This window comes from Sturnira hondurensis, unplaced genomic scaffold (genome assembly GCF_014824575.4).
Source record: "Sturnira hondurensis isolate 20B ecotype Veracruz unplaced genomic scaffold, ASM1482457v3 Scaffold0011256, whole genome shotgun sequence".
NCBI lineage: Eukaryota > Metazoa > Chordata > Mammalia > Chiroptera > Phyllostomidae > Sturnira > Sturnira hondurensis.
The window spans coordinates 308,904-335,882 of record NW_028083887.1 but is presented as its reverse complement, the minus strand read 5'-3'; the positions used below and the strand labels follow the sequence as shown (position 1 = coordinate 335,882).

The 26,979-nt window shown below is 37.8% G+C and overlaps 2 protein-coding genes across 3 annotated transcripts in view; both read right to left on the bottom strand.

The window, feature by feature from the left end:
• Window positions 1-627, bottom strand: part of VAMP7 (vesicle associated membrane protein 7) — a 40,433-nt gene extending 39,806 nt beyond the window's left edge. For both annotated transcript variants that reach the window (XM_037059696.1, XM_037059697.1), the window contains exon 1: window positions 491-627. The gene's annotated coding sequence lies outside the window, so the exon portion shown is untranslated. The remainder of the gene's footprint in view (window positions 1-490) is intronic.
• On the bottom strand, window positions 318-14,784 carry LOC118996329 (peptidyl-prolyl cis-trans isomerase A-like). Its single transcript, XM_037059684.1, is given in 3 exon segments — window positions 318-632; window positions 14,370-14,451; window positions 14,453-14,784. Coding segments are annotated over 3 exon segments (729 nt in total).
• Between the last annotated feature and the right edge of the window lie 12,195 nt (window positions 14,785-26,979).

Here is a 26,979-nt window from a genome sequence, read left to right as displayed (position 1 = left end):
CACGTTTGACATTGGGAAAACAGGTCTGGGTGGAAACAGAGTTTCTATCCGAACATAGGAAGAAGGATGTCAGCAATGAGCGGTGGAGGAAGGGCACGCATAGGACTAGAAACCCACGTAGAGGCTCAGAAGGAGGAGAGGCAGTGACGTCATTAAAACATGAGCGTACAGAGGAGTTTTCAAAAGACTCAAGAGATTTAAAGGCTACAGAAAGGTCTTGCAGAATGCTAAGTGAAGGAAAGTTGTCATTTTTAACCCTCCTGTAAGTGACGCATTCTGACACTCCTTAACTCCAGGCCTTTTCAGCGGCATAAAACTCACTTGGTCAAAACTGCACCTGTCGGACAATTAGGACCGTCGATAACAGAGAAAGCCCAAGTCATCCTTGCACTGCCTCCTCGTTCTACCGCAGCACGTTCAGGTCGACACCTCTGCCCTCCCTCCGCCGTCATTTTCCCGCCTTCTGCCGACCGCGCCCCGCTCCATTTACCTGTGCGGGCACTCGCTGAGAGCGCGGGGGCTTGGGACGGAGGGGCGTGGGTCAGCTGGGGTCGCTGACTGCCCACTCCCAGAGAAGGCAGGGACCGGACGGCGCCAGCTTCCGGGTACAAGCCCCGCCCGCGCGCGGACTCCTGGGAATGTAAGCACTCCTCCAATGGGTGCGGCAGAAGGGGCGGGGCCTAAGCGTTCCCAGCTTCCGCACTTCCCAGAAGCGGCAGTGCATTCTGGGAGTGGTAGTTCCGACGGGCGTATCGCGTAGTCTGTCACACTTTCAGGCAAGAACTCTTGTAAACATCAACCACTAGCCCTGCGGGAAGACGAGAAGATGCAGGGCCCCAAAGACTATGAGCATTAAGTTGGCGGGATAAATGAAGAGCAGATCTTGTCCCACCATCTTCCTTCATAGTCTCAGCAGATAATATTGCCTGTTCACATACAAAATAGAATTCATCTGGAAGGAACTCCCTCTACTTTTGCCACGAAATTTTTTAACCTGCTTGGACACCCCATAAATCTTTTCTCCCAATCTTTTGCAACAACAACTACTACTAATACTATTACCAATGTACTTTGATCTAAGCTCTCTCACCTGCTTTACAACCTCATTCCCTTTTGCCAACTCAGCTCCACTGGTGAACCTTTTTTGTCTCCTGATGTGTCAACAGCTCCCTGCTATTTTTCCTTTTTACTATCAGCACTTAAACATCGTCAAAGATTCTTTCACCTAAAATATTCCAAAATCATCTTTCTCAGCCCTACACCACCCAAACCCTTCACCACATACAGACTTAACCTTGTGGTCTTTCTTCCACTTCTCCTTTCCAGTCAAAATTCTTCATGGTGTTGCTGAAACAAATAGACACTTCTCAAGCATTACCATACTTCAATTCTGTGGGATTTTACATTGATTATTCCCCTCCTTTCTGAAAACTTCTTAGTTCCAACTGCTTTAACAAAATTCCACAGATTGGATGGCTTAAACAACAGAAATTTATTTCTCACAGCTCTGGAGACTGGGAAGTTTCAGACCAGGGTGCCAATAAGATCACGGTCTGTTGAGGACCTGCTTCATAGCTTGCAGACTGCTGCATTCTTTCTGTATCCTCCCATGGCAGAGACATCATCTCTTTCACATCTTTTATAAGGGCACTAATCTCTTATAAAAGGGATTCATCAGAGCTCCATCATCATGGCCTAATTACTTCCCACAGGCCCTACCTCTAAACACCATCACTCAAACTCAGGGCTCAAACATATAAGTTTCTGTGGGGAGCACAAACATTCACTACATAGTGCTCTTTAGTCTCAGCCCTTTTTAAGATGTTGCATTCTCCTGGTTCCTTTCTCACTTCTGTGGCAGCTCCTTGTTTTCCTTTGAAATGTTCATATTCCATAGGACTCTGCCCTAGACTCTTTTCTTTTCTTAGTCTTCACACTTTTGTGGGGTGGTCTTAACCATCACCATTGCTTTAGTTGTCATCAGTATGCTGATTATTCCCACATATAGGAAGTCTAGAGAGGATTCCTGTAACTGAGAGTGAAATATCTAAGGACAGCTGGACCTCTCTTTCAGGCACCTAAAATTTAACTTAGTATTCAGTTAGCCTAATACATTTTTACCCTCCTGTCTCCCATAACCTGCTCCTCCTCCTCTAATCCCATTTCAGTGACTGGCACAGCCATGTAATCAGTTGCCCACACTAGAAAACTGGGTATCATTTTGAATGAGCTTACCACTCCATGCTTACATCCAAACAATTACCAAGTCATTAATTCTATCTCCTAAATATTTTACTTTCAAGCTTCAGTTTTCTCAACTTTAAAATCAGGATAATAATAATATCTGTATTTAAGGATTATTGCAATGATTAATAAGCAGTAGTACCAGGCAGAGAGTAAGCACTCAAGAATAATATTTATTGAACAAACTGTGTTTTTAAAAATATTTTATTCATTTATATATGTTTAGAGAGGGAAAGGGAGGAAGAAAGAGAGGGAGGGGAACACTAATGTGGTTGCCTCTCACATGCTCCTTACTGGGGACCCAGCCTGCAAACCAGGCATGTGTCCTCACTGAGAATTGAACCAGTAACACTTTGGTTCACAGGTCGCCACTCGATGCACTGAGCCATACCAACCAGGGCAGCATTGTGTTTGTTATGAGTTCTCCTTCATTAGGCCTTAATAATTATAGCTGACATATACTTTTATTTGGTTTATATTTACAGAGAAATAAAAGGGAAAAAACAAGAAATGGTGAGATATTTTGTGCAAGTTACCCCTACTCCATTCTTCAGTATTTTTCTGAATATGACACAATATATTGCAGTACTGGTCATGAGGCACTATACATAAGGTTCTACTCTCACATGTGCAGAATATACTCTACCTTAGTTATTGTTACCAGTTATGACTGGGCTATAGAGAAAGAAACTGAAATGTACTCAAAGAATCATGGCTAAAATGATCTGGGCACTAGATATCAGAATTAATATCTCTGTACTTACTGTATGTTCTTCACCATCCCCTCTTCTCACTTGAGATTACATCTAAAACACAATCTGATCACTTCAAACTCCTACTTAGAATGTTAATTTCCTCCCCATTATGTAGGGGATAAAGTCTAAGATTCAAAGCCTCCATTAACTGACCTCTCTCTATTTCTTCAGCTTTATACTCTGCTTCCCTCATCAACACAGCCTGTTTTCAACCTTGATTCTGTATGGTAATATTCACCCACCCATCCATTCATCTATCCATCCATTCCTTCAACAAATGTGTACTATGTGCTTACCATGAGCCAGGCTTCTTCTGGATACTGGAGATATAGCAGTGAACAAGAAGACAATGTCCTTGCCTCCATGGAGTTAGCACTTCAATACCATGCTCATCTGTGCCTCCACTGTCTAAATCTTATTTATTCTTTAAGACCTATCTCAAATATCACCTCTTCATTTTCTAGCAAAGTATATGCTTATTTTCTCAACTTTACCATCCTCTGCAAAGGTTGACTTTATATATTAATATTATTTTTATGTAATATCTACCCTTTGAGAGACAACACAGTGTCTTAGAAAGAGACTGACTTTTGGACAATAAATTACTCATTTATTCTCCTAAAGTAGTATCATCTGAGCTCTACAATTTGTATATCTAGCAAGCTTTTACATTGGGAAATCAGAGAAGGTCTCTTTGAGGAAGTAACCTTCTAGCTGAAACCTAAATATCAAGGAGGAGTTAACCATAAGAAGATAAGAGAGAACAGAAATAAAACCAAGGTGACTGATGGCCTGGGAAGAGAAGGAGAATTGTAGGAGAGATCACACTAGCCGTTTCTCTTTCTCAAACATGTCAAGCTCCTTCCTGTCTTAGGATCTTTGCACCAGGTCTCTCTGCTTGAAGTTGTTCCCTCTTTTCATCCTGTACCCAGAGGGTCTCGCAAAGCTGTGTAAACTAGGATAAGGAGTTTGGATTTCATTCTAAGTGCAATGGGAAGTAATTAGAGAGGTTCAAGCAAAGGAGTGATATGATCTGATGCATGGGTTTTTAAAAATTTATGACACTTTTTTTAGCATGATAATACATTGTCTGTTTTGGCAGTAAATTAATATGTACAGCTTTTGAGCTATGTGGGTTGGCTTCCAAAAATGCTTCTGGATAAGTACACTAAAGTATATATGGAATTATTTAAATAGGTGGCTTTGCAATTTTATAATTTTCAAATTTAGGAGTTCTGTTGACATATCATCAAGTTACTAAAGCATGGCAACTCTTTCCTCATAATCCATGATTTTAGACAGTTTGAGTTTATGGAGTAAAGTTTCCAATTTCCACTTTAGCTCCTGCATCTACCAAGCCTAGAATTATAAAATTTAAGGCTTATATAACCTAATCCAGTCTCCTACTTGTACACATGAGAAATGTTCTGGTCTTTTAAAAATTGTATTTTGTTCATTATGCTATTCTAGTTGTCCTAATTTTTCCCCTTTGTAGTAGTAGGTGTCCTGTAGGTTCCAGTGACACAGCCTTCCCAATCACCCAAGATGGGTACTCAAGGTGCACCATTTGTGTGGGCTGAGTACCCCCTCCTCTTGTAGTTGAGCCTTGATTGGTAGGCCAGTGGGAGGGATTTACCCAGGCCGGTCAGCTGCAAGGACTAGCTGTGACCACTGACCACCAACCTCTGCCCTCCGTGGAGGATGAGCTGTGTTTTGGAAGGGTGGTGGTGCTAGAACGTGGTCTGTAACTGTCCCCTGGGAGCACAGGTTCTGGGTTTTCCTGGGTGGTGCAAGCCAAGGTCAGGCCCCACCTGTGTTTTTCCTGGGGCCACCCTTCCTGAGCTATAAAGCAATCTGAGATGGCTGGTACTTGTGCTGGGCTTGGAGAATCCCAGGCAAAGCCAAGCTGTGATTCTAGGCTGGTTGCTGCTAGTGCTGGGCCTGGGAATCAAGGAGGCCAGCTGTTGCTTGTTTGCAAGGATTCAGGAAGTTGTGCAGCTTGAGCCAAGAACAGCCATTCATATGGAAAAATAGCTGGGGTGGGCCTGTAAATTGGGTTTGGTGGAGCCTTTGGGAATCTCCAGTTTGGGTCTGTGTTAGCCAGGTGATGAAGTATCTCAGGCACCAGCTTCCTGGCTCGCTGGCTTTGTGGGCGGGGGAGGGGAGCACACTCAGAAGAGGGACAATGGCCTCTGCCCGCCGTGATGCCAAACACCCTAGTTTCTCCCAGTATGCCACTGCTGCCTTTCACACTGCTACCCTGGTGCTAGACCTCAGAGGGAGTGAGTCTGAATAGGTAAGTCCATGTGTGGGTTCTTTAAGACAAACTACTTGTGGCTCCAGCAGTTTCTTCCACTGACTCAATCCCTGCTGGATTTTGTGGCCAGAAACTTGGGGAGTTAATCTTCCTGACACTGGAACTCTGGGCTGGGAGGGCCTGGTGTAAAGCTGGGACTCCTCATTCTGAGATATCCCTCCCGAATTTTTATCCACCACACGTGGGCGTGGGACCAGCCTGTTCCACATCTGCACCGCTCCTACCAGCCTAGATGGATGTGGTTTCTTTAATTCTATAGCTGTCAGACTTCCATTCAACTTGATTTCTGATGGTTCTTAGTGATTATATTTTAGTTGTAATTTTGATGTGGTTGTGCAAAGAGACAAGCCATGTCTGCGTACACTGCCATCTTGACTGGAAGAAATTTTCTGATCTTGACAAAGATTACTGAGCTAAGAAAAGATAAACTTGTGTTACAAACCAGCTGACATGTATTAGATACTCTAGAAATGTCTGTTGGGCCCAAATAAGTTACATATATTACATAGAGCTCTGGTCATATCTGGGATACCCTGTTTTTACATTCTGTTTACCATGATTGGCTCTTAATGTGTTATTTTATGGTTCACAAACAAGTCTAGTGACTGTTGCTTTAGCATCAAAATCATTGATTTTATTTCAATTTATCACTGATAACTAGTGCTGCTTATGCTTCTTTCTCCTTGATATTTGGACTTGGGCAAATTTTCTTTCTGTTTTCAATACTTAAAACAGACCTACCTCAAGAATGCCTGTTCTCCTTTGAAAATCACAATCAGCAGAGGGAGCTAACATGTTATCAATATCTATATAATCATTGACATTTAATTATGGGACAGTTTGTTTCTCTTTGCAGTTCATTCCAGAGTCATCATGTGTTCTGATCTCTTCATTTAAGCCATCAATAGTTATGACACCAGCTTTGGCACAGTAGTTATGGATTACTTCTGAGTTGCCTGTCCCACATAGCAATAAAATTTCTCATCATTTCAAAACATGCCATTTCTTTACATCTGCAATAGAACAGTGCTCCTCATAATGTACCAAGTACTTACAGCATCCAAATTTTTTTGATTTACCTCTCAGTCTAATGGCTACACATAGCCATGATGGTGGTAGGCAAAAACAAAACAAACAAAACAAAAGCAAAAACAAAAAAAACTCCACACATACACACACAAACTTGTTTTAATTTAAGCCTCCAGTGTCTGTGTGCAACTATCAGTAATAAAATGTTCACATTCTGGTAAACCATTTTTTTCTCTAATTGCAGGAGGCATGTCCCAAACAAACTGCCAGACGTCAGTGCATTTTTTAACTTTATATACACAAAGGAAAGTTGTATATATAAAGCCAGTTTTCAAATTTCCATATAAGTGATTCTAATTTCTTGCTCCTCTTAGCACTGTAACAAAGGAAATTTGATGATCCATCTCTCCATATATATTTATTTTTATCAGGACAACATTTTTCTGTCAGAATGTGCCCTACAGAGGTGCACACATGTGCCCCTATGAGAGTGTCTATTCAGATTTGGCCTCCCATTTTCAAGATGATCTTCAGCAAAAAGAGTTTTTGTAGATGCTTCACTTTTTAGGTGAAGTGACATGATATTGTGATGATGCTGAAAGTGTTATTGCCAGCCATAAAGACTTAAGAGATCAACTCCCATTTGGAGAGCAATTTCATAGCTTTTTAAAAATCTGACAAGCATCCAGATAATAGAAATATCTACTCTGATCTAGGAAAATTATTAAAGTGTTTTATTTACTAAGTTGGCATATTTTGATCCTCTGGTTTTATTATAAAATTTGCTTCCCTTGGCTGCTTGACTTTTATCTTTTCTTAGTTCTAAAGAAACATACAGAAATTCGTAAGGTGATTCCAAATTTTCTGACCATTTTCTCTTTACTTTTCTTATGCACTAACTCTAATTCTAGAGATACTGGGAGCTCACTATATTTTCTCTTTACTGGCACAACTTAGACTGGATGGAGTGTAACAGAAAAGGTCTGCCTCACAGAATAGGATTATTTTTAAAAGAGACTCTACTTGTTAGTCTCTGCTTCTTACATTGATCTGTTTTGACTCCCTGAGTTTGTGGTATCAACTTGTATGGTAGCAGGCCTGTGAGATTCGATGATGCAGTCTTCTTGATCTCCTGAGCTTGATGCTGTTGGGATGCCCTTGATGCTGTTTAAGTTGGCTCTCTGGATGGAATTGGGTTTTGATTGTTGCTAGGTCTACCTTTGGTGGGTCCTTCCCTCCTGCTTGTTGACTGACAGTCACTCTGCCCACCAGGTCTCCTGCGCTGTTGTGCAGGTGCCGCCAAAGCAAAACTACAAAGCCCAGGAGACAAACCCACATCTGCAAGAATATCTCCCCCCAACAATCCCACTCTCAACAGCAAATGAACTAGTATTAATAAGGGTGTAAAGCAGGGGTGTTAAACTCATTTTCACTGGGGGCCACATCAGCCTCATAGTTACATCAGCCTTCAAAGGGCCAAATGTAATTCCAACTCCTTAACTGTTAAGGAGTTACATGTATACAGTCCTAAAATTACTTCAGCCCTTTGAAGACAACTGCAAGGCTGATATGGCCTATGGTGAAAATGAGTCTGACACCCCTGGTATAAAGAGATTAAGATTATTATAAGAAAGGAGAGAAATAAACTATAGCATAAAATCTAGTGACTTAATATACACAAACTTGATGGAGAAGGAATAAATGTTTAAAAGCTAAGCAGGAAAGAAAACATCGCAAATCATGGAGATGATCACAGTGGCTTTTGTCTCAGTAGCCTCTGGTATCTACCACTGGTTTCACTTTCTGGATCACCTCTGGTGATGTCAGATGTTGACCCTGTCTGACCTTAGGAAGCTTCCTCTGAGACTGCCAGGGATCTACTGTCTGTGTCTGTTGCCTTCAGTTGTTAATCTAGTCACTCTGCAGTCAGCATTCAGGCTTAAGCACCATAGACCGGGGCAGAGTCCCTCCCAGGTGTGGGGTTGTTGTTTCCCCTCAGACTGCTGCCACTCGGAGAGGAGTGCTATGCCTGAGCAGGATGGCTGCTGCTGTCAGGGGGATGACTCAGCACTGAGGGCCTGGTAGCTACTCCCTCAACTCTCTCCCCAAACCTTCTGTCCCCAGTCTCTCCTCAGGCGTCTCTATCACACTCTGCCTCCACTTTTGCTGGAGTCCCAGGTAAGTGGCTGCACATGAAAATTTGTGCATTGGCCCTTTAAATGGCTCTTTGTGTCTCCAGCTATCTGTCTCTGGCAGAGAGCAAACCTGCCACTTTTCCCTACTGGTTGTTATCTCTGTACTTTTTGGGCTCTTGAGCTCTAGGCTGGGGACCCCAGCTTAGGGTTTGGACCCCACACCTCTCAGGGGGATCCAACCAGTTGCTTAATTATCCCTCCAGTGCTGCTGTCCATGAGTGTCCAGCCAGCCTTCTCAACTCTCCACTGCACTCCCTACCAGTCAGTTAGTGCTGAAGATGAGTCTTCTGTGTGTACAAGGTTATATGGCTTCTCTCTTGCTAGTGTTCAGTTCTGTGTAATTTCTCCACAGTTTAGTAGTAATTCCAGATTGGTCCTGGGAGGAGGTTAGTGTAGTTTCCATTTACTCCTCTGCCACCTTGCCTCTCCTCGTGATTAGGTTTAGTACATAAAAATAGTGAAATGGAGGGAAAGAAACCACTGATTTAAAATTATTGTCCTTTAAAATACTGATGGACTATTAAAAACACTTCCAGTTCAATGCTCTAAGCATAAAATCCAGGCAGGTCCCATTTGTTCTCTCAGTTCTAATTTCATGTAAAGAATCCACATTTTAATATTAAACCACAAAGAACTGGTATCTTTGTGGAAGAGGCCTATAATTGAGCATTTGGTTTTTTCCCACCTTGGCTCATTCCCAACTGTTCAGAATTTGGACTTGTCAAGAATTCAGCATTTAACAAATTATTTGTTTATGAAGGGGCCGGGTTGTCTCTCCACACACTAACTGACCTTTGTCATCAATCGTCTTTATAATCACACAACATCCAGGACACATAGCTCTATCTTCCCCATTCTCCAACTCTTCCTTCATGAGAATGCAGATGCCCATATAAGTTATCTCTACATGTGCAGTGGTAGAAATGCATCTCCGAGGCATGAACACATGCAAGTGCATGATTCCCACCTTGGAACAGACCAAATATGTTCTCACCATTGAGTTTTTACATTAGCTATTTACTCAGCTTTGAATGCTGAACCTCCAGATCTGTGCATATGTCTTTCTTATCATTCAGGTTCCAGTTCATACTGCCCCTCCTTAGATGGACTCTCCCTGACTGCTGACCACTGTACACTATCATGTTTTATTTTCTTTACAAAGTTTATGATAATCAAAATAATTTTTCATTGTTTACTTGCTTATTGTCTGTCACATTACATTTTTTATTCAGTAGTGAAAAATATTATTGCTCTTGTTCATCATTCTATCTCCTCAAGTTGGCACAGAGTGGGTGCTCAATTACAGCTTGTTGAAAGAATGCATACTAATGAGAAGGGCTAACATTCTTCTGTTACCAAACAGTATTCTAAGATAAATACAATTACTGCATTTAATCATTGCGGTGATGGTATAAAGTAATTATTATCATCAACCTCATTTGCCTGGGTCTTGGCTTCCTGACCCAGCCCCTCTTGCATAAATTTCAGAAGCACCTTAGGAGGGAACACAAGGATTGGTGGGCAACCACTGTTGGTTTACTAAATCAAACAGTTCCAGACCCATACACACACTGTTTGCTTCTGTACTACTCCTATATTTCTGTTCCTGTCTCTTTGGCCATGCCTCCTTAAAAGCAGATGATTAGCACAAAGGCGCCAAATTGGTTGTAGGGGGAGCCAACATCTCACAGCAAAACGCTTGTAAGGCAATGAGTGAATGCTAACGAGGGGTAAAATAGTTCTGAGTGCTCAGACCAGGGACCTTAGCAGAAATTCCCCCAGGGCCACGAGAGCTTGAATCAGGGCTCAGGATAGTGTCAGGGAACAAGGAATAGGAAGGCCCAGTGGTCACTGCTAGAGGCAGCTGCTCTGCAGGGAATTGTGTGCTGTAGGGATGGGACAGGGTGTCCTCCCAATAGTTCTCTTCCTTTCCAAGGATTATGGCTTCCCTTGGATATTGAACTTGGCCACCAAGTGCAAGCATGACCCAGATTTGGGAGATCAGTGGGAAACGGACCAAATCTGCAATCTCCAAGGTGCAAGGGGATATAACAGTCATGTAGACCAGGTTAGTTTTGGTTTTATTTTGTCTCTTTCATTGTTCTTCAAAAAGATACAGTGGACAGTGTTTCAGCTCCCTCCTTACTCATCTTGAGATGAGCGGAGCACTTCTATGAAGGAAAGGAGACTGGGTTTAAAATGAGGGGGTAAAACCATGGATGGAATCCACCTCTATAGTCTTATACAGTAATGCTCAAAGGCAGGTGCTCTAAATCACCCTGTACTTACAGACTGTGGAGCTGGGATTACAGCCTGAGGTGGCTGCTTCCTGCACCCTTGCTCTCCCCAACACATCTCAAGTGTTTTTAAAATTCCCACTACAGCCTTCAGTTTTATTTCCAATCTGTGGCCATGGCAGTTCCCTGTAAGGAAAGGAACAAAAGCTTTAGATAGCTTGCATTAAAAGGTAATGATTTTCGGCCCTGGCTGGTGTAGCTCAGTGGATTGAGTGCAAGCTGTGAACCAAAGTGTCATGGGTTCAATTCCCAGTCAGGGTACATGCCTAGGTTGTGGGCCAGGTCCCCAGTGGGGGCCATGTGAGAGACACCCACACACCGATATTTCTCCCTCCCTTCCCCTCTCTCTAAAAATAAATAAAATCTTTTTTAAAAAGGTAATGATTTTCATGTTATATTTTAAAGTATTTGAAAGCTGCAAGTCCATATGTTACACAAAGGAAATCAAGAAATATATGTATATTTTTAATTTGTCCATCTTACTCCCTCTGGAAAGTAACTGTAGAGTGTTTTGGAAGCTCTGTAAAAAAGTGGCTGGAATTCATTCACATCCTGTGGATCACAGGACCACTAGGATACATTCAACTCTCCATTGATGATTACTACAACTTCACACAGCTGTGCAGACCATTAACCTTGTTGAGGAGTGGGAACACTTTTTTTGTAAGAAGACAGTAAGTTGCTAGGTGTAACAGAAAGTCATGTAGAAATTTAGAAGAATTGAAGTACCGTACAAACTTAGCATTTATTGAAGCCTGCTGAACTGGGTGACTACAAACAAGGATAAAACCATGTGTTCACAATCTGCTTTGGGGTGTAAAATAGAAAAGTACATATGCACGGTACAATGATAATTGATATAATAGACATCTTATGCCAAAGTAGCAAGAGGAAAGAAAGGAAACACATTCCATTTTATTTCTTGAATACATATTTATTGAGTTCCTGATATGTCCAAGATATTAATACAACAGTACACAAAACACAGCTCCTGCCCTCTTGGAGATCACATTTGTTGAGTTCCTACTTAATGTTAGGCAAGTATTCTTACCTTCTTTCTTAAAAAAATATACTTCATCTCAGTTGATATCCCACCAATTCCGGATAATATCATCTTGAGGTATATCTCTTGAAATTTCAGCAACAACTAGAATTATAAAAATAATCCAAAGACATCTCCTTATGTAGATATTGGGTTGGCCAAAAAGTTCATTTGTTTTTTTTTCCATACCATGACTCTAGTAGGGCTTACTTGTCTTTAACTTCATTTGAAACAACTTTGTTAGATTGTATTGTAACAGCTGTCATATCAGCATGCATTTAAAAATTTATCAAAATAGGTGAATTTTTTCTGTAGCCATTTTATATTGATGGAAGAAAATACGCAACATTTGCAGCATATTATGCTTTATTAATTCAAGAAAGGTAAGAACGCAACTAAAATAAAAAAGGAAAAAGAGAAAAAGATTTGTGCAGTGTATGGAGAAGGTGCTGTAACTGATTGAATGTGTCAAAAGTGGTTTGTGAAGTTTCTTAGTACTATTAACATTTTGGCAAAATAATTTTTTGCTGTGGGGATGTCTTATGCATTGGAAGATGTTTAGCAGCACCCCTGGCCTCTACTCACTAGAAGACAATAGTGGGAGATAGCTGATGTACTCAAAATATCCAAATCAATAAAGTTATTGGTGAAAATAAAAAATGTATCTTTTATTTTACAGAAAAAGCCATACGGACTTTTTGGCAAACTCAATATATCAAAGGACATGACGAAAAATAGTGAGAAAACTTGGGTTTAAAGGGGTTAAGTACCCTGTAGAAGTTTAAAAGCAAAGCTGAAATTCAAATCCAATGTATATTTTGACTCCAAAGTCCCCTATATATCTTTATACAATGCAGCTTCTTGTGGGGCCAGCCCAACCTGACTTCACAGTCAAACTGGGCCTAAACAGATGACTTGGACAGGAATGTAATAGGGAAAAAGGTTACTGCTTATGTAATAAAACCCACAGAAGGAATCTATTTTTTCGTCATTAAGGCAACATGTTTCAGTTTGTCCAGACTTACTGAGATATTGATACAATTGTAGCTGGCCAAATTAGAAAGGCCAACATTCTAGGAATTTTTTAGAAGTTATCACCATGACTTTAATTTTGAGTACCTGCAATTGCACAGAAATTCAGTTCAACAAACTTTGACTGGAGCATCACATGCCAAGAAGAAGTATGCTAAGTACTAAAGACACATGCTCTCAAGGAATTCAAATAATATATGTAAGTGATTCATTAAAAAACATGCAAGTGTAAATCATTGTGTCCTGGATTTTATTACACTTCCAGTTACAATATAATTTATATGACTTTACCTTTCTGACTGTCATCTGTAAAATTATAAGGTTGTTGTAGTAGCTGATCTTTAAGAAAAAATTGTTGTGATATAACTACTGGAATCCTGCAAAAAATTGTTTGCTTTAAGTGAATGTTTTTCTCTTGAAATTTTTACTGCATTTTATTGTTTGATATTTGATACTGAACAATAACACTGTTATCCTTTGCTTTTTCTTGGTTGGCAGGTAACGGCAGTTGATACGGATAGAAAATACAGACATTTCTATTGCCCAAGGAGGACCATACCCTAAGAAACTTTCCCATTATATGATCATGGAGATGTAAGTTTAAATGTCTATCCACCATGAGTTTGGTGGTTTCTTTCTAGAACCATTGGACTAAAATATTGATTCCTTAACACCAGTATATGGATGGGCTGCATCAGAATCACCTGAGGTGTATAAGCCATATTTTTTAAAGGAGAAAATGGAGGTCTGTGTTTGTAGCAAGGGACTCAGGTGATAACTGATAAGCTTAGAAAACACTGGAAAAACAGAGACTATAAAACCTATTTATTTAATTCCCCAATCTCAGAATAGGATCAGATTTAATCCTAAACCAGGATCAGATTTTTCACTTTGTAGTAGTGCCTACCAGAGTTAACAGCACAAATGGTCAGATTGCTATTTATTAGATATAACCTAAATCATTCATTCTGTGGTTTTAGGTTCATTTCCTGTCCCTGGTAATCGGTACCCTATAATTCTGGGTTCAATGACTCTATATGATATACTGATACCTAGGCCTAATTCACTCGCCAGTTTGTAAAACCAATGCAAACAAAATCTGCCACTAGCCAGATACTATAAACCTCATTGTTTTCAAACATTATTCAAGACCTACTTTCATTTGAAATATCATAACATTTTTATAGTTGTATAAGTGATACATGATCTGTAATAGAACATTCAGAAAATGAAAGTAGGTAATCAGGAAAATATAAAAACCAATATTAATCCTGTCATTTAGGGTATATGCTTCAGAAGACTACATATACATTTATAGACATGTATGTATGTATAGATATGTATGTGTGTGTATAGAACTATTTTTTAAATTTATTGTTCAGTTACAGTTGTCCCACCTTTTTCCCCCTTACTCACCCCAACCCCATCCCCCCAACTCCCACAGCCAATCCCACTTGCCCATGAGCCCATGCCTTCTTTTACCTGGTGGAAGACCACGTGCTTGCCATTCAGCCAGTCGGTCTTGGCAGTGCAGGTGAAACTGGAAACTGTTTGTGTTGGGTCCAGCATTCATCATGGACAAAATGCCAGGACCTGTGTGCTTCAGGATGAAATTCTCATCATCAAATTTCTCCCTGTAAATGGACTTGCCAACTGTGCTGCTGTACAGTGTGAAGTCACCACCCTGGCACATAAGTCCCGGAATAATTCTGTGACAGCAAGAGCCTTTATAACCAAACTGTTTCTCCCCAGTGCTCAGAGCACGAAAGTTTTCTGCTGTCTTTGGAACTTTGTCTGCAAACAGCTCGAAGGAGACATGGGACAAGGGCTTGCCTTCTGCAGTGATGTCAAAGAATATAGCGAGGTTGACCATGGCTGGACCCGGGAAGGTCCGAAGGGGTGGCGGTGTCTGCAAGGCCTGTATTTTCTTTAAATGTTTTTCTGAGTGCTTATAATTTGAGAGTGTGTAGAAAAGCAAAATTCATTATGCCATAGAAAAGGTCACCCAAAAAACTGATCGTTTTCACAATTAGTCCTCAAAAATTCCTCCATGCTAAGCAACAGACATCGTTGGTCCTTTGTTGACTATTGAATGCTAATAGGGCAAAAATGATAAATAATGGCAAGTTAAAATTATAAATCTTGCAAAAGATATAAGATTTTATAAAGTTGAAAGTGGTGTTGGATAACTGCTTCAACATACAAGCCACTGACACATTAATTAAATCAGTTACTAACTGAAATGAAGAAAATCTACATGGATTGATAAGTGATGGGTATTTTGATATCAAATTAGTAAAGGATCTTTCCAAGAAACAGTGAATTGTTCAAATGTTTTGGCAAAAATAACTCTTTTTGTGATAGATCACAAATGAGGTGTATCATGTGATACTTTTATTGGAAAAATGTCTCAAATCCCCAAATGATTCTTATTTCATTCTTTGTCCATTCTAAAAATTAGTGCATAGTTGCAATTAAAACCTAAAATATTTTAAAATATGAGATTGAACAAGCTTATTTTCATAATTTTTGTTTCATTTTTTCTAGATGAAGTTCCAAACAAACCTTGGTTCCATAATTTGTAATGAAATTTTATTTCTCTTTTAGGTTGATTACCTTGACATGTCTAGTTAACACCCATCACCACACGTTGTTAATTTTTTTTTCTTGTGATAAAAACTTTTAAGATCCACTCTCTTAGCAACTTTTAATATATAAAACAGTAGTATTAACTATAATCACCATGTACATTTCATCTCCACTACTTATTTTTTTCTAATGAAGTTTGTACCTTTTGACCACCTTCATCTCTTTTGTCCACCACCTTCCCCTACTTCTGGCAACCACCAATCTGTTCTTTATGTCTGTGATTTTTTTTCAGATTCTACATATAAGTGAGATCATATAGTATTTGTCTTCCTCTGTCTGACTTATTTCACTTAGCATAATGCTAAGAAACTTTGATTTTTTTGTGTGTATGCTTTTGGTGTCATATCCAAAAAAACATTGCCAAGTACTGGTGAGCATGGCTCAGTTGGTTGGAGTGTCATCCTGTAAACTAAAACGTTGCAGGTTCAATCCCCTGGTTGAGGCACGTAGGGGAGGCAACCAATCAATGTTTGTCTCTCACATCGATATTTCTATCTATCCTCCCCTCTCTCTCTATTTCACTCCCTCTTTTTGTCTCTCTCTAAAAGCCATGAAAAAATGTCCTCAGGTGAGGAGATAGATAGATAGATAGATAGATAGATAGATAGATATCTAGATAGATAAAACATTGCCAAAAGCAATGTCAAGAAGCTTTTCCCCTTTGTTTTCTTCTACGAGTTTTATGATCATATCTTACATTTAAATCTTTAACCCATTTTGAGTTAATTTTTGTGAATTATGTAACATAGAATTCTAATTTTATTATTTTACATGTGAATATACAATTTTCCCAGCTCCATTTACTGAAGACACTGTCTTCATTGAATTTTCTTGGCACTATTATCAAATATTAGTCAAATATGTAAACACATATACATGGGCTTATTTTCAGGCTCTTTTTTTCCATTTTCACCAGTAACTTTATTGATTTGGAGTTTTAAAAATATATTTTATTAATTATGCTATTGCAGTTGTCCCATTTTCCCCCTTCATTCCCCTCCACCCTGCACACCCCCTCCCACCCACATTCCCCCCCTTTAGTTAATGTCCATGTGTCATACATATAAGTTCTTTGGCTTCTACATTTTTCATACTATTCTTGCCCTCCCATGTCTATCTTCTACCTACCACTTTTGCTTCTTATTCCCTGTACCTTTTCCCCCCCTCTCTCCCTCCCACTCCTGTGTTGAAAACCCTCCATGTGATCTCCATTTCTGTGGTTTTGTTCCTGTTCTATTTGGTGGTTTGTTTGTTTTTTTGCTTTTGTTTTAGGTGTGGTTGTTAATAACTGTGAGTATGCTGTCATTTTACTCTACATGTTTTTTGTCTTCTTTTTCTTAGATAAATCCCTTTAACATTTCATATAAAGGCTTTGTGATGATGAACTCTTTAAACTTGATCTTATCTGAGAAGCACTTTATCTGCCCTTCCATTCTAAATGAAAGCTTTGCTGGATAGAGCAATCTTGGATGGAGGTCCTCACATTTCATGACTTGGAATACTTCCTTCCAGCTCCTTCTTGCCTGTAAGTTCTCTTTTGAGAAATCAGCTGACAGTCTGATGGGAACTTCTTTGTAGGTAACTGCCTCCTTTTCTTTTGCTGCTTCTAAGATTCTCTCCTTAATTTTAATCTTGAGTAATGTAATGATGATGTGTCTTGGTGTGTTTCTCCTTGGGCCCACCTTCTTTGGGACTCTCTGAGCTTCCTGGACTTCCTGGAAGTCTATTTCCTTTGCCAGATTGGGGAAGTTCTCCTTTATTATTTGTTCAAATAACTTTTCCACTTGTTGCTCTTCCTCTTCTCCTCCAGGTACCCCTATAATTCAGATGTTGGAACATTTAAAGATGTCCTGGAGGTTCCTAAGCCTCTCCTCTTTTTAAAAAGATTTTATTTATTTATCTTTAGAGGGGAAGGGAAGGAGAGAGGGAGAGAAACATCAATGTATGGTTACCTCCCATGTGTCCCCCACTGGGAACTGGCCTGCAACCCAGGCATGTGCCCTGACTGGGAATCGAACTGCGATCCTCTGGTTCACAGGCCCATGCTCAATCCACTGAGCTACACCAGCCAGGTTCTCCTCATTTTTTTGAATTCTTGTTTCTTCATTCTTTTCTGATTGGGTGTTTCTTTCTTCCTTCTGGGCCACACTGTTGATTTGAGTCCCAGTTTCCTTCCCATCACTATTAGTTCCCTGTACATTTTCCTTTATTTTGCTTAGCATAGCCTTCATTTTTCATCTAATTTGCGACCAAATTCAATTAATTCTGTGAGCATCCTGCTCACCAGTGTTTTGAACTGTGCATTTGATAGGTTGGCAATCTCTTCATTGCTTAGTTGTATTTTTCTGGAGCTTTGATCTATTCTTTCGTTTGGGCCCCTTTTTTTGTTTTGTTTTAACACACCTGTTATGTAGTGAGGACTGGAGCCTTATGTGTTCACCAGGGCGGGGAAACCCAGGTCCCTGGGTTGTGATGCTGTATGTGCGGCAGGGGTCGGGTCCAAGAGGGAACAATGACACTTGCTCTGCTCTCTGCCAGATTTCAGTCCCCTCTGCCTCTTCCCACTAGCAAATTGAGCCCTTCTGGTGCTGATTCCCATGTGGGTGGGTTTGTGCACATTCTAGGACCCTGTGGGTCTCTCCAACAAACTCTCCTGTGAAGCTGGGAGTCTCTCCCAGCACCTCAAATCCCACAGGTGTTTTCAATCAGTGGTTTGAGGCTTTATTTCCCATTCTGGGTCCCTGGGTTGTGCGGTCCATCCCACTCCCCCTTTGTTTCACCTGGTTAATCTGCATGCCAATGTGGGACCATCTCATCTGCCAACTGCTGCCTTGCTGGCCACCTGTAGCCTTACATGCCCCGATCCACAATCCTCCATCTTGCTGGGTCCACCAGCTGCCATCAGCAGCCACATTGTTGCAAGTCCTCTCTGCCCCTCCTATTGGTCTGGATGAGTGTGTCTTCTTTGACTCCTTGGTTGTCAGACTTATCCATACAGTTTGATATTCTGTCAGTTCTGTTTTTTTTAAATTGTTGTTGTCCTTCTTTTGGTTGTGTGAGGAGGTACAGTGTGTCTACCTATGCCTCCATCTTAATCAGAAGTCTATGTCTAGGCTCTTCTGTTCCATTGGTCTATGGGTGTATTTTTATGCCAGTACCATGTTGTTTTTCTTATGATAGCTTTGTAATATTGTTTGAAATAAAGAAGTATGATGCCTCCAGTTTTGTTCTTCTTTCTCAGGATTTCTTTAGTTATTGGGATTTTTTTGAGGTTCCAAATGAATTTTAGGATTTTTAAATAGTCCTGTAAAAAAATGCCATTGGAATCTTGATAGAGACTTTTTTATCCAACAAGTTGTTGGACCTCTTCGTGGACTTCTGCACTCCCACAAAATTATTGCTGTTGATGGGTGGTTGTCAAGATTTGTGTTTCTGTGGGGACAAAGACTCATACTTTTATTCTACCATCTTGTTGACATTACTTTCCTGACCTAGGTTTAAAAACCAGGTTTGTCTCCCTTTATCCACATCCTTGCAATAATAATTGTTTGTTCATATGTTGATAATAGCCATTCTGACAGGTGTAAAGTAGTATCTTATTCTGGTTTAGATTTGCATTTCTCTGATGATTAGTGATGTTGAGCAACTTTTCACATATCTATTGGTGATCTGTGTGTCCTCTTTAGAGAAGTGTCTATTCAGGTCTTGTACCCAATTTTTAATTGAATGGGTTTGTTTTTCTGGTGTTTTCTGGCTTCTTTATAAACTTTGGTTGTTAACCCTTATCAAATGAATCATTGAAAAATATTTTTTTGTTTTGTTCATGGTTTCTTTTGCTGGGCAAAAAGTTTTCTGTTTGATGTAGTCCCATTTGTTCGCTTTTTTTCTCTTTTGTTTCCCTCACCCAAGGAGATATACCAGAAAAAAAATGCTAAGATTTTACTGCCTATGTTTTCTTCTAGAGGTTTTATGGTTTCAAGTCTTATACTTAACTCTTTAATCTATTTTGAGTTTACTCTTCTATGTAGTATAAGAAGCTGGTCTAGTTTCTTTTTTTTTTGCATGTATTTGTCCAATTGTATATTTTCCCCTCCTTTGTCAAATATTAATTGACTATATAAGCATGGATTTATTTCTGGCCTCTCTATTCTGTTCCATTGATCTATATCTGTCTTTATGCCAGTACCATGCTGTCTTGATTACTGTGACCTCATAATCTACTTTGATATTAAGTAGCATAATACCTGCAACTTTGTTCATCTTTTTCAAAATTGCTGAGGCTATTCGGGGTCTTTTGTGGTTCTATATGAACTTTTGGACTTTGTTTTAGTTCTTAGAAATATGCTCTTGGTATTTTGATAGGAATTTTGTTGAGTCTGTTCATTGCTTTCGATCATGTGGACATTTTAATGATGTTAATCTTTTTGTTGGTGGGAATGCAGATTGGGGATAAATATAGTGTGGAGGTTTCTCAAAAGAATTAAAAATGGAACTGCCTTATGTCCCAGTGATTCCACTTCTTTTTTGAAAGATTTTATTTATTCATTTTTAGAGAGAGGGGAAGGGAAGGAGAAAGAGAGGGAGAGAAACATCATTGTGTAGTAGCCTCTCATGTGCCCCCTACTGGGGACCTGGCCTGCAACCCAGGCATGTGCCCTGACTGGGAATCCAACTGGTGACCCTTTGGTTCCCAGGCGCATGCCCAGTCCACTGAGCTACACCAGCCAGGGCCCACTTCTTAGAATATATTATCCAAAGAAACCTGAAATACTAATTCAAAGGAATATATGCATCTGTATGTTTGTTGCACCATTATTTACAATAGCCAACATATGGAATCAATCCACATGCCCATCAGTAGATGAGTGGATAAGGAAAAGCTGTGGTATATTTACACAATAGATTACTACATGGCAATAGAAAAAAAAGAAATTCTTAGCTTTTGCAACAGCATAGATGAAACTGGAGACTATTATGCTAAGTGAAATAAGCCAGTCAGTGAAAGACAAATAACATATGATCTCACTTATATATGGAATCTAATGAACAATATAAACTGACAAACAAAATAGAAACAGAGGCATGGGTGCATAGAACAAACCAACAGTTGTTAGAGGGGAGTGGGGACAAAAAACTGGATGAAAGAAGATAAAGAGATTAGCCAAAGAACTTATATACATAATCCATAAACACAGACAACAGTGTGGTGATGGTGTGAGGGAAAAGGGGGCAAGGGCTGGGTGGAGGTGGACAAAGGGGAAGAAAATGGGGACATCTGTAACAGTGTAAACAATAAAACTAAAGATAAAAATAAAAAGTTTGTGGTACATAAATACAATGGAGTAATACTCAGCCATAAAAACGTGAAATTTTACTTTTTGCAACAGTGTGGAACCTACACAGTATTATGCTTAGTGAAATAAGTCAGACACAGAAAACAAATACCATATGATTTCACTTATATGTAAAATCTAAAGAACAAACAAAATAGAAACAGACTCATAGATACAGTGAACAGACTGACAGTTGTCAGGGGAATAGGAGGTTGAGTGAAAAAGGTGGAGAGATTAAGCAGCACAAATTGGTAGTTACAGAAGTCATAGAGGTGTAAAGTATAGCACAGGGAATATAGTAAATAATATAATAACTACGTATGGGGCCAGGTGTGTACTTGAAACATCAGGGGGGCCACTCTGTTAAGTTCATGATTTTTCTAACCACTACTGAGACTAATACGGAATAATACATATTGAATGTAAACTGTATTTGAAAATATTTAAGTAAATAAAATTGGGTTTTTCTTAATTAAATGTTATATTCTTTGCACTGTACAATACCACCTTCTTTTCTAATTATATCCATTTAGAATGTGTGTATAAAATTAAACATTCCTTTTTATTTAACAAGACCTTTTAGTAGTTTTCAACACAATTGACTCATCCCTTCTCAAAGATTTTTCCTGCCTTGGTTTTGAGTAAGCTATTTTTCTGTTTCTTCCCCTATTTATATGGTTACTTCCCAGTCCCTTTTTCTAGGTCTTTTTCCTCTATCTGACCCTTTAGTGTTGGAGTATACAGGATTCTTCCTGGGCCCTTTGCTTTCTAATTCTATGCACTTTTACTAAGAAATGTCATCTACTCCTATGACTTCAACTATCATCAGTAGTCTGATGACTCCCATATTTTTATCTCCAGCATACTTTATTTCTATAAGGTCAAGACTATATCGAACTTCATATTCTACATTTGCATATATCATAGATACTTCAAGTTCAGTATGTTCAAATTGAACTAATTGTATTTTTTCTCCTTAAACCTGATTATTTTGGGGGGGGCGGTTCTCAAACTCAATAAATGGTAATACTATCCACTCAACCACTCAAGCCATATGCTTAAACTTATCTTTTCCTTCTCCTTCACAGAGTATATACAGTGAGTCTGTCAATTTTACTTTCAAATTTGACTGTCAAAAAAGTCCTGTCAATTCTACTTTCTTAAAAATATATCCAATTGATAGGCTTTTCTACATCTTCACAACTATAACTTACTAACCACAAAGCTATTAACAATGCCTATTGTATTGCTCCAATAGTTTCTTAACTAGTTTCATCATAAAACCTTTTGTGCCCATTCTAATATTTTCTCCACATAGCAAAGAGTAAGGATTTTTAAGTGCAAATCTGATTATTTCATTGTCTTGATCTCAATTCTCTTTGCAACTCCCTAATCAGTAAATCAAACTTCTTAACATTGCCAGGTCCCTGCCTATTTCTCTCCTATCTCATATTCAACTTTTCTCCCCACTTTATTTTAAGTATACTGACTTTCTCTCATTTCCTTAAATATACCACGTTTTTTTAAAATATTTTATTTATTTATCTTTAGAGGGGAAGGGAAGGAGAGAGGAAGGAAACATCAATGTATGGTTGCTTCTGGTGCATCCCCTGCAGGGAACTGACCCCTGCCGGAAACTGGCCTGCAACCCAAGCATGTGCCCTGACTGGGAATCGAACTGCGATCGTCTGGTTTGCAGGCCCGTGCTCAATCCACTGAGCTACACCAGCCAGGGCAAATATACCACGTTTTATCTTGTCTCAGGCATTTGCCCGTGTTGGTTTATCAAACCAAATTCCTTAACATAGCTCATTCTTTAGATATCTTAACTATCACATTTGGTTTTGGTCCCTTGAAAACTAGATTATGTCCTTCATTATACAATTCTATAGTATTCAGTGCTCTGTCACTAGTAAGTATTTAATTATCTGTTTCCTTCTTTCTTCTACCCCTGAAATATAAATGTTGTGAGGGAAGGAATAGTGATTATGTTGTTAATTGTTGTGTTCTCATTACCTGGCATATTGTAAACCTGTTGGAAAAAAATTACATGTATCAATGTACTACAGTCTATTCCACTGATAAATAAAAATAAGTTTCAGATTATTGCTCATTATAGTTTATTAATGTCACTAGTCAAAAAATACTAAGGTATAAAATTGAAAGATATATGCATGTCAATGACATAGCCTGTACTTCATTCTCTTGCAAACCTATTTTAAAATGTGCCTGAGTTGTTGATTCAAAAATTTTAATTTGTATTATATACTGCTTGAAAGTCATGCATTATTCATTTAATGTCAAAATGCCCAGAAGTACTTTTAATTCTTCTTTATTTCCTACTGTGATTTTTTCAAATCCTGCTGGGTCAGGCGGCATTGACTCATCTTAGAAAATATACTCATTTGACTTCATTATTTGACTTTCAAATAAGAGTTCTTTATATTACAAAAAAAGAAACACTTTCTCTTCTCTCTCTTAGATACAAAACCAGGAGCCAACTAAATGTTGTCTAAAAGAGATTCACTTTATTATAAAGACACAGGTAGGTTAAAAGGAAATATGTGGGAAGTGATATACAATACAAAAAATAATCTAAAGAAAGCTGGAATGGCTATATTAATATCATATAAAATAGATTTCAGAATAAGAAATATTATCAAGAGTAAAGACAGACATTTCATAACAATAAACAGGTTAATTCTTTAGAAAGACATAGCAATCCTAAAATTGTATGCACCTACAATGGGGATTGAATATACATGGGGCAAAAACTGACAAAAATGAAAGACAGAATAAACAAAACATGATTATAGTTGGATATTTCAACCCACTTTTCTCTGTAATTGATAGAACAAATAGAACATCAATAAGATTATAAAAGATTTGCAGAACTTGATCAACCAACATGACTTACTTGGCACTTATATAAAATTCCAATCAACAACAGCAAAATACATATTCTTTTCAACTGTACACAGAACATTCACTAAAATATTTGGGGCTATAAGCCTAGTATTAATAAATTTAAAAGAAGTAAAATGATACAAAGCATGGTTCTCTGACCACAATGCAATTAAATTAGGAATCTGTAAGTTATGTCAAAAGTCCCTAAATATTTGGAACTTAAAACACATTTATATATAACACGTGGGTTAAAGAAATCGAAAGTTAAATCAGAATATATTTTTTACTGCATGAAAATGAAAACATGGAATACTAAAATTTGTGTGTTATAGCTAAAGGCATGCATGCTTAAGGGAAATTTGTGGCATTAGTGCTTACTATACTAGAAAGGAAGAAAGTATTAAATCAACAACGTAAGTTTCCATCTTAACTAGAAATAAAAGCAAATTCAACCCGAAATTTGGAAGAAATAAAATAATAAAGAAAGGGAATCAATGAAATTGAAAACAGATAAACACTAGAGAAAATCAGTGAAATTAAAAGCTACTTATTTGAAAAGATTCATAAGCCTTAACTAATGTGATCAAGAAAAAAAGGGAGGAGAAACAAATTAAAGAAAGAACATCACTAGAGATCCTACATATATTAAAAGGATAATAAAACATTATGAAAAACTTCATGCCAAGAGATTTCACAACTCATATGAAATTGACAAATTCCATGAAAAGTCAAATTTTTGAAATTGATTATAAAAAGGAAAATCTGAATAAAATATATTTTATAAAGACTTTGAATTCATAATTTAAAATACTAAAGGAACAGACAGTTTAATTCTATGATACATTTAAGCATGAAATAATATCAATCTTATACACTTTCAGAAATTAGGGAAACATTTCTCAAGAAATCTTTAGGCCATTATTACCCTAATATTAAAACCAGACTAAGATACTACAAGAAGAGAAAGCTACACAGCAACACTCCTTATGAGTAAAGATACAAAAGTACTCAACAAAATATTAGCAAATTGGATTCAGCAATGTATATGAAGGATAATGAATGTGTCATAACCAAGTAGGCTTTATTCTCAGAATACAAGGTTGTATTAACATTTGAAAATAAATTGTTGTAATTCCATATCAACAGGATAAAAGAAAAACCACACGATCTTCTTAATAGATGCAGGAAAATAATTTTTAAAAAATCAAGACTAAATCATGATTTAAAACACCTCTTAGCAAAAAAGAAATTGAAGAGTGCTTTCTTAATCTAATAAAGAGCATCTATGAAAAAAGTCCTGCTATTTTACTCTTAAGATTGAGGACAAGGTAAGAATGTCCACTCTTGCCATTTCTTTACAGCATTATTCTGTGGTTCCTTGCCATTGCAGTAAAGTCAGTATAAGAAATAAAAGACATAAATATTAAAAAACCAAAAAATAATGCTATCTTTATTCACAAGTGGCATTACTCTGTACATGAAAAATATTTCTGAATCCCCCCAAAAGCTAGCAATTACACAAGTAAGCAAGGTTCAAGATAAAAGATCAACAAACAAAAGTCAATTTTATTTCTATAAAACAGCAAATAAAAATTGGATATTAACATAAAAGGAATGACATTTAAAACAGCATACTAAAACATGAATTACTTAAAGTTAAATTTAACAAAATATGTGCAAACCTGTACATTTAAAACTTATTCATAAAAAATTTTAAAAACTTTAGAGAAATATACTATATCACAGGTTGAAAAACTCAGTTCTGTCAAAGTGTCAATTCTCATATAAATTTATAGATTCAAGTTAAGCTTATCAATGTCCTAACAGAATTGTTTAAAAGGTATTTATAAGTTGATACTAAATTTTGTATGGAAATGCAAAGGATCCATATACCAAAAAGCAATTTCTAAAATAACAAAGTGTAAGTACTCGCACTACCTAATTCAAGACTTAACTAAAAGGATGCAGAAATCAAAATATTTTGGTGTTGGCAACAAACAGCCATATAGTTCAATGGAACAGAATAGAGCATCCAGAAATAGACCCACAAAGTTATGGTCAATTGATCTATGACCAAGGTGTCAAAATAGTTAAATGAAGAAAAAAATTATCTGTATAGCAGATGGTGCAGGAACAATTGGCTATCCATATGCAAAAAAAAAGAAAAGAAAAGAAAAGAAAAAAACTCGATATTTACCTCATGCCACACACAAATTCACTTGAAATGGACAATAGAAAAAAATAAGAGAAAACATTTTCAATCTTGAGGTAAGTAAGAAAAGGTTTCTTAGCATACAATTGTAAAGCATGAGGCATAAAAGAAAACAGACTTGGGAGTAAAGAAAAGAAAACAGACTGATAAACTGGACGTTATCAAAATTTAAAATGTTCTATAAAATATACTGTCAAAACAACAACTCACAGATTGTGTGAAATGTTTGCAAAACATACCTGACAAAGGACTTGTATCAAGTGTATACAAAGAATTCTCAAAATAATAATGATAATGATAATGATAATAATAATAATAATAATAATAATAATAAAAGGCAAACAACTTGCAAAAATGTGGCCAAAAATTTGAACAAGAATTTTATAAAAGATCCTCTACAAAACTAGTCATCAGGAAAATACAAATAAAATCACAATGTGATATTACAGTACACCCAGTAGAATGACCAAAATTAAAGGATGTAACAATACCCCATATTGGTAAGGATGTGGCAAAACTGAGACTCACTTATTGGTGAGAACATTAAATGGCACAACCACTATGGAAAACAGTTCAGCAGTTTCTTATGAAGCTAAACATATGCTTTCCATACAAACCTGTAATACCACTTCTAGGTACTTCTTCAATAAATACAAACATATTTCCACAAAAGACTTGTGTTTGAATATTTACATCAACTTTATCCATAGTAAGCCTAACCTGGGAACAACCAAAGTTTCCATCAACTGAGGAATAAACACATTATATATTGATAAAATGGAACACTAATAATTATAAAAAGAATAAACTGATGATATATAAAACAACATGGCTGAATCTCAGTAACAGTCTTCTAATTAAAAGAAGCTAGGCACAAAAGGGTACATTCTGTATAACTCAATTTTTATGGAATTCAAGTGCAAACTACAGTGACAGAAATCAGATGTACCTGAGGGTAGGGGGGTTG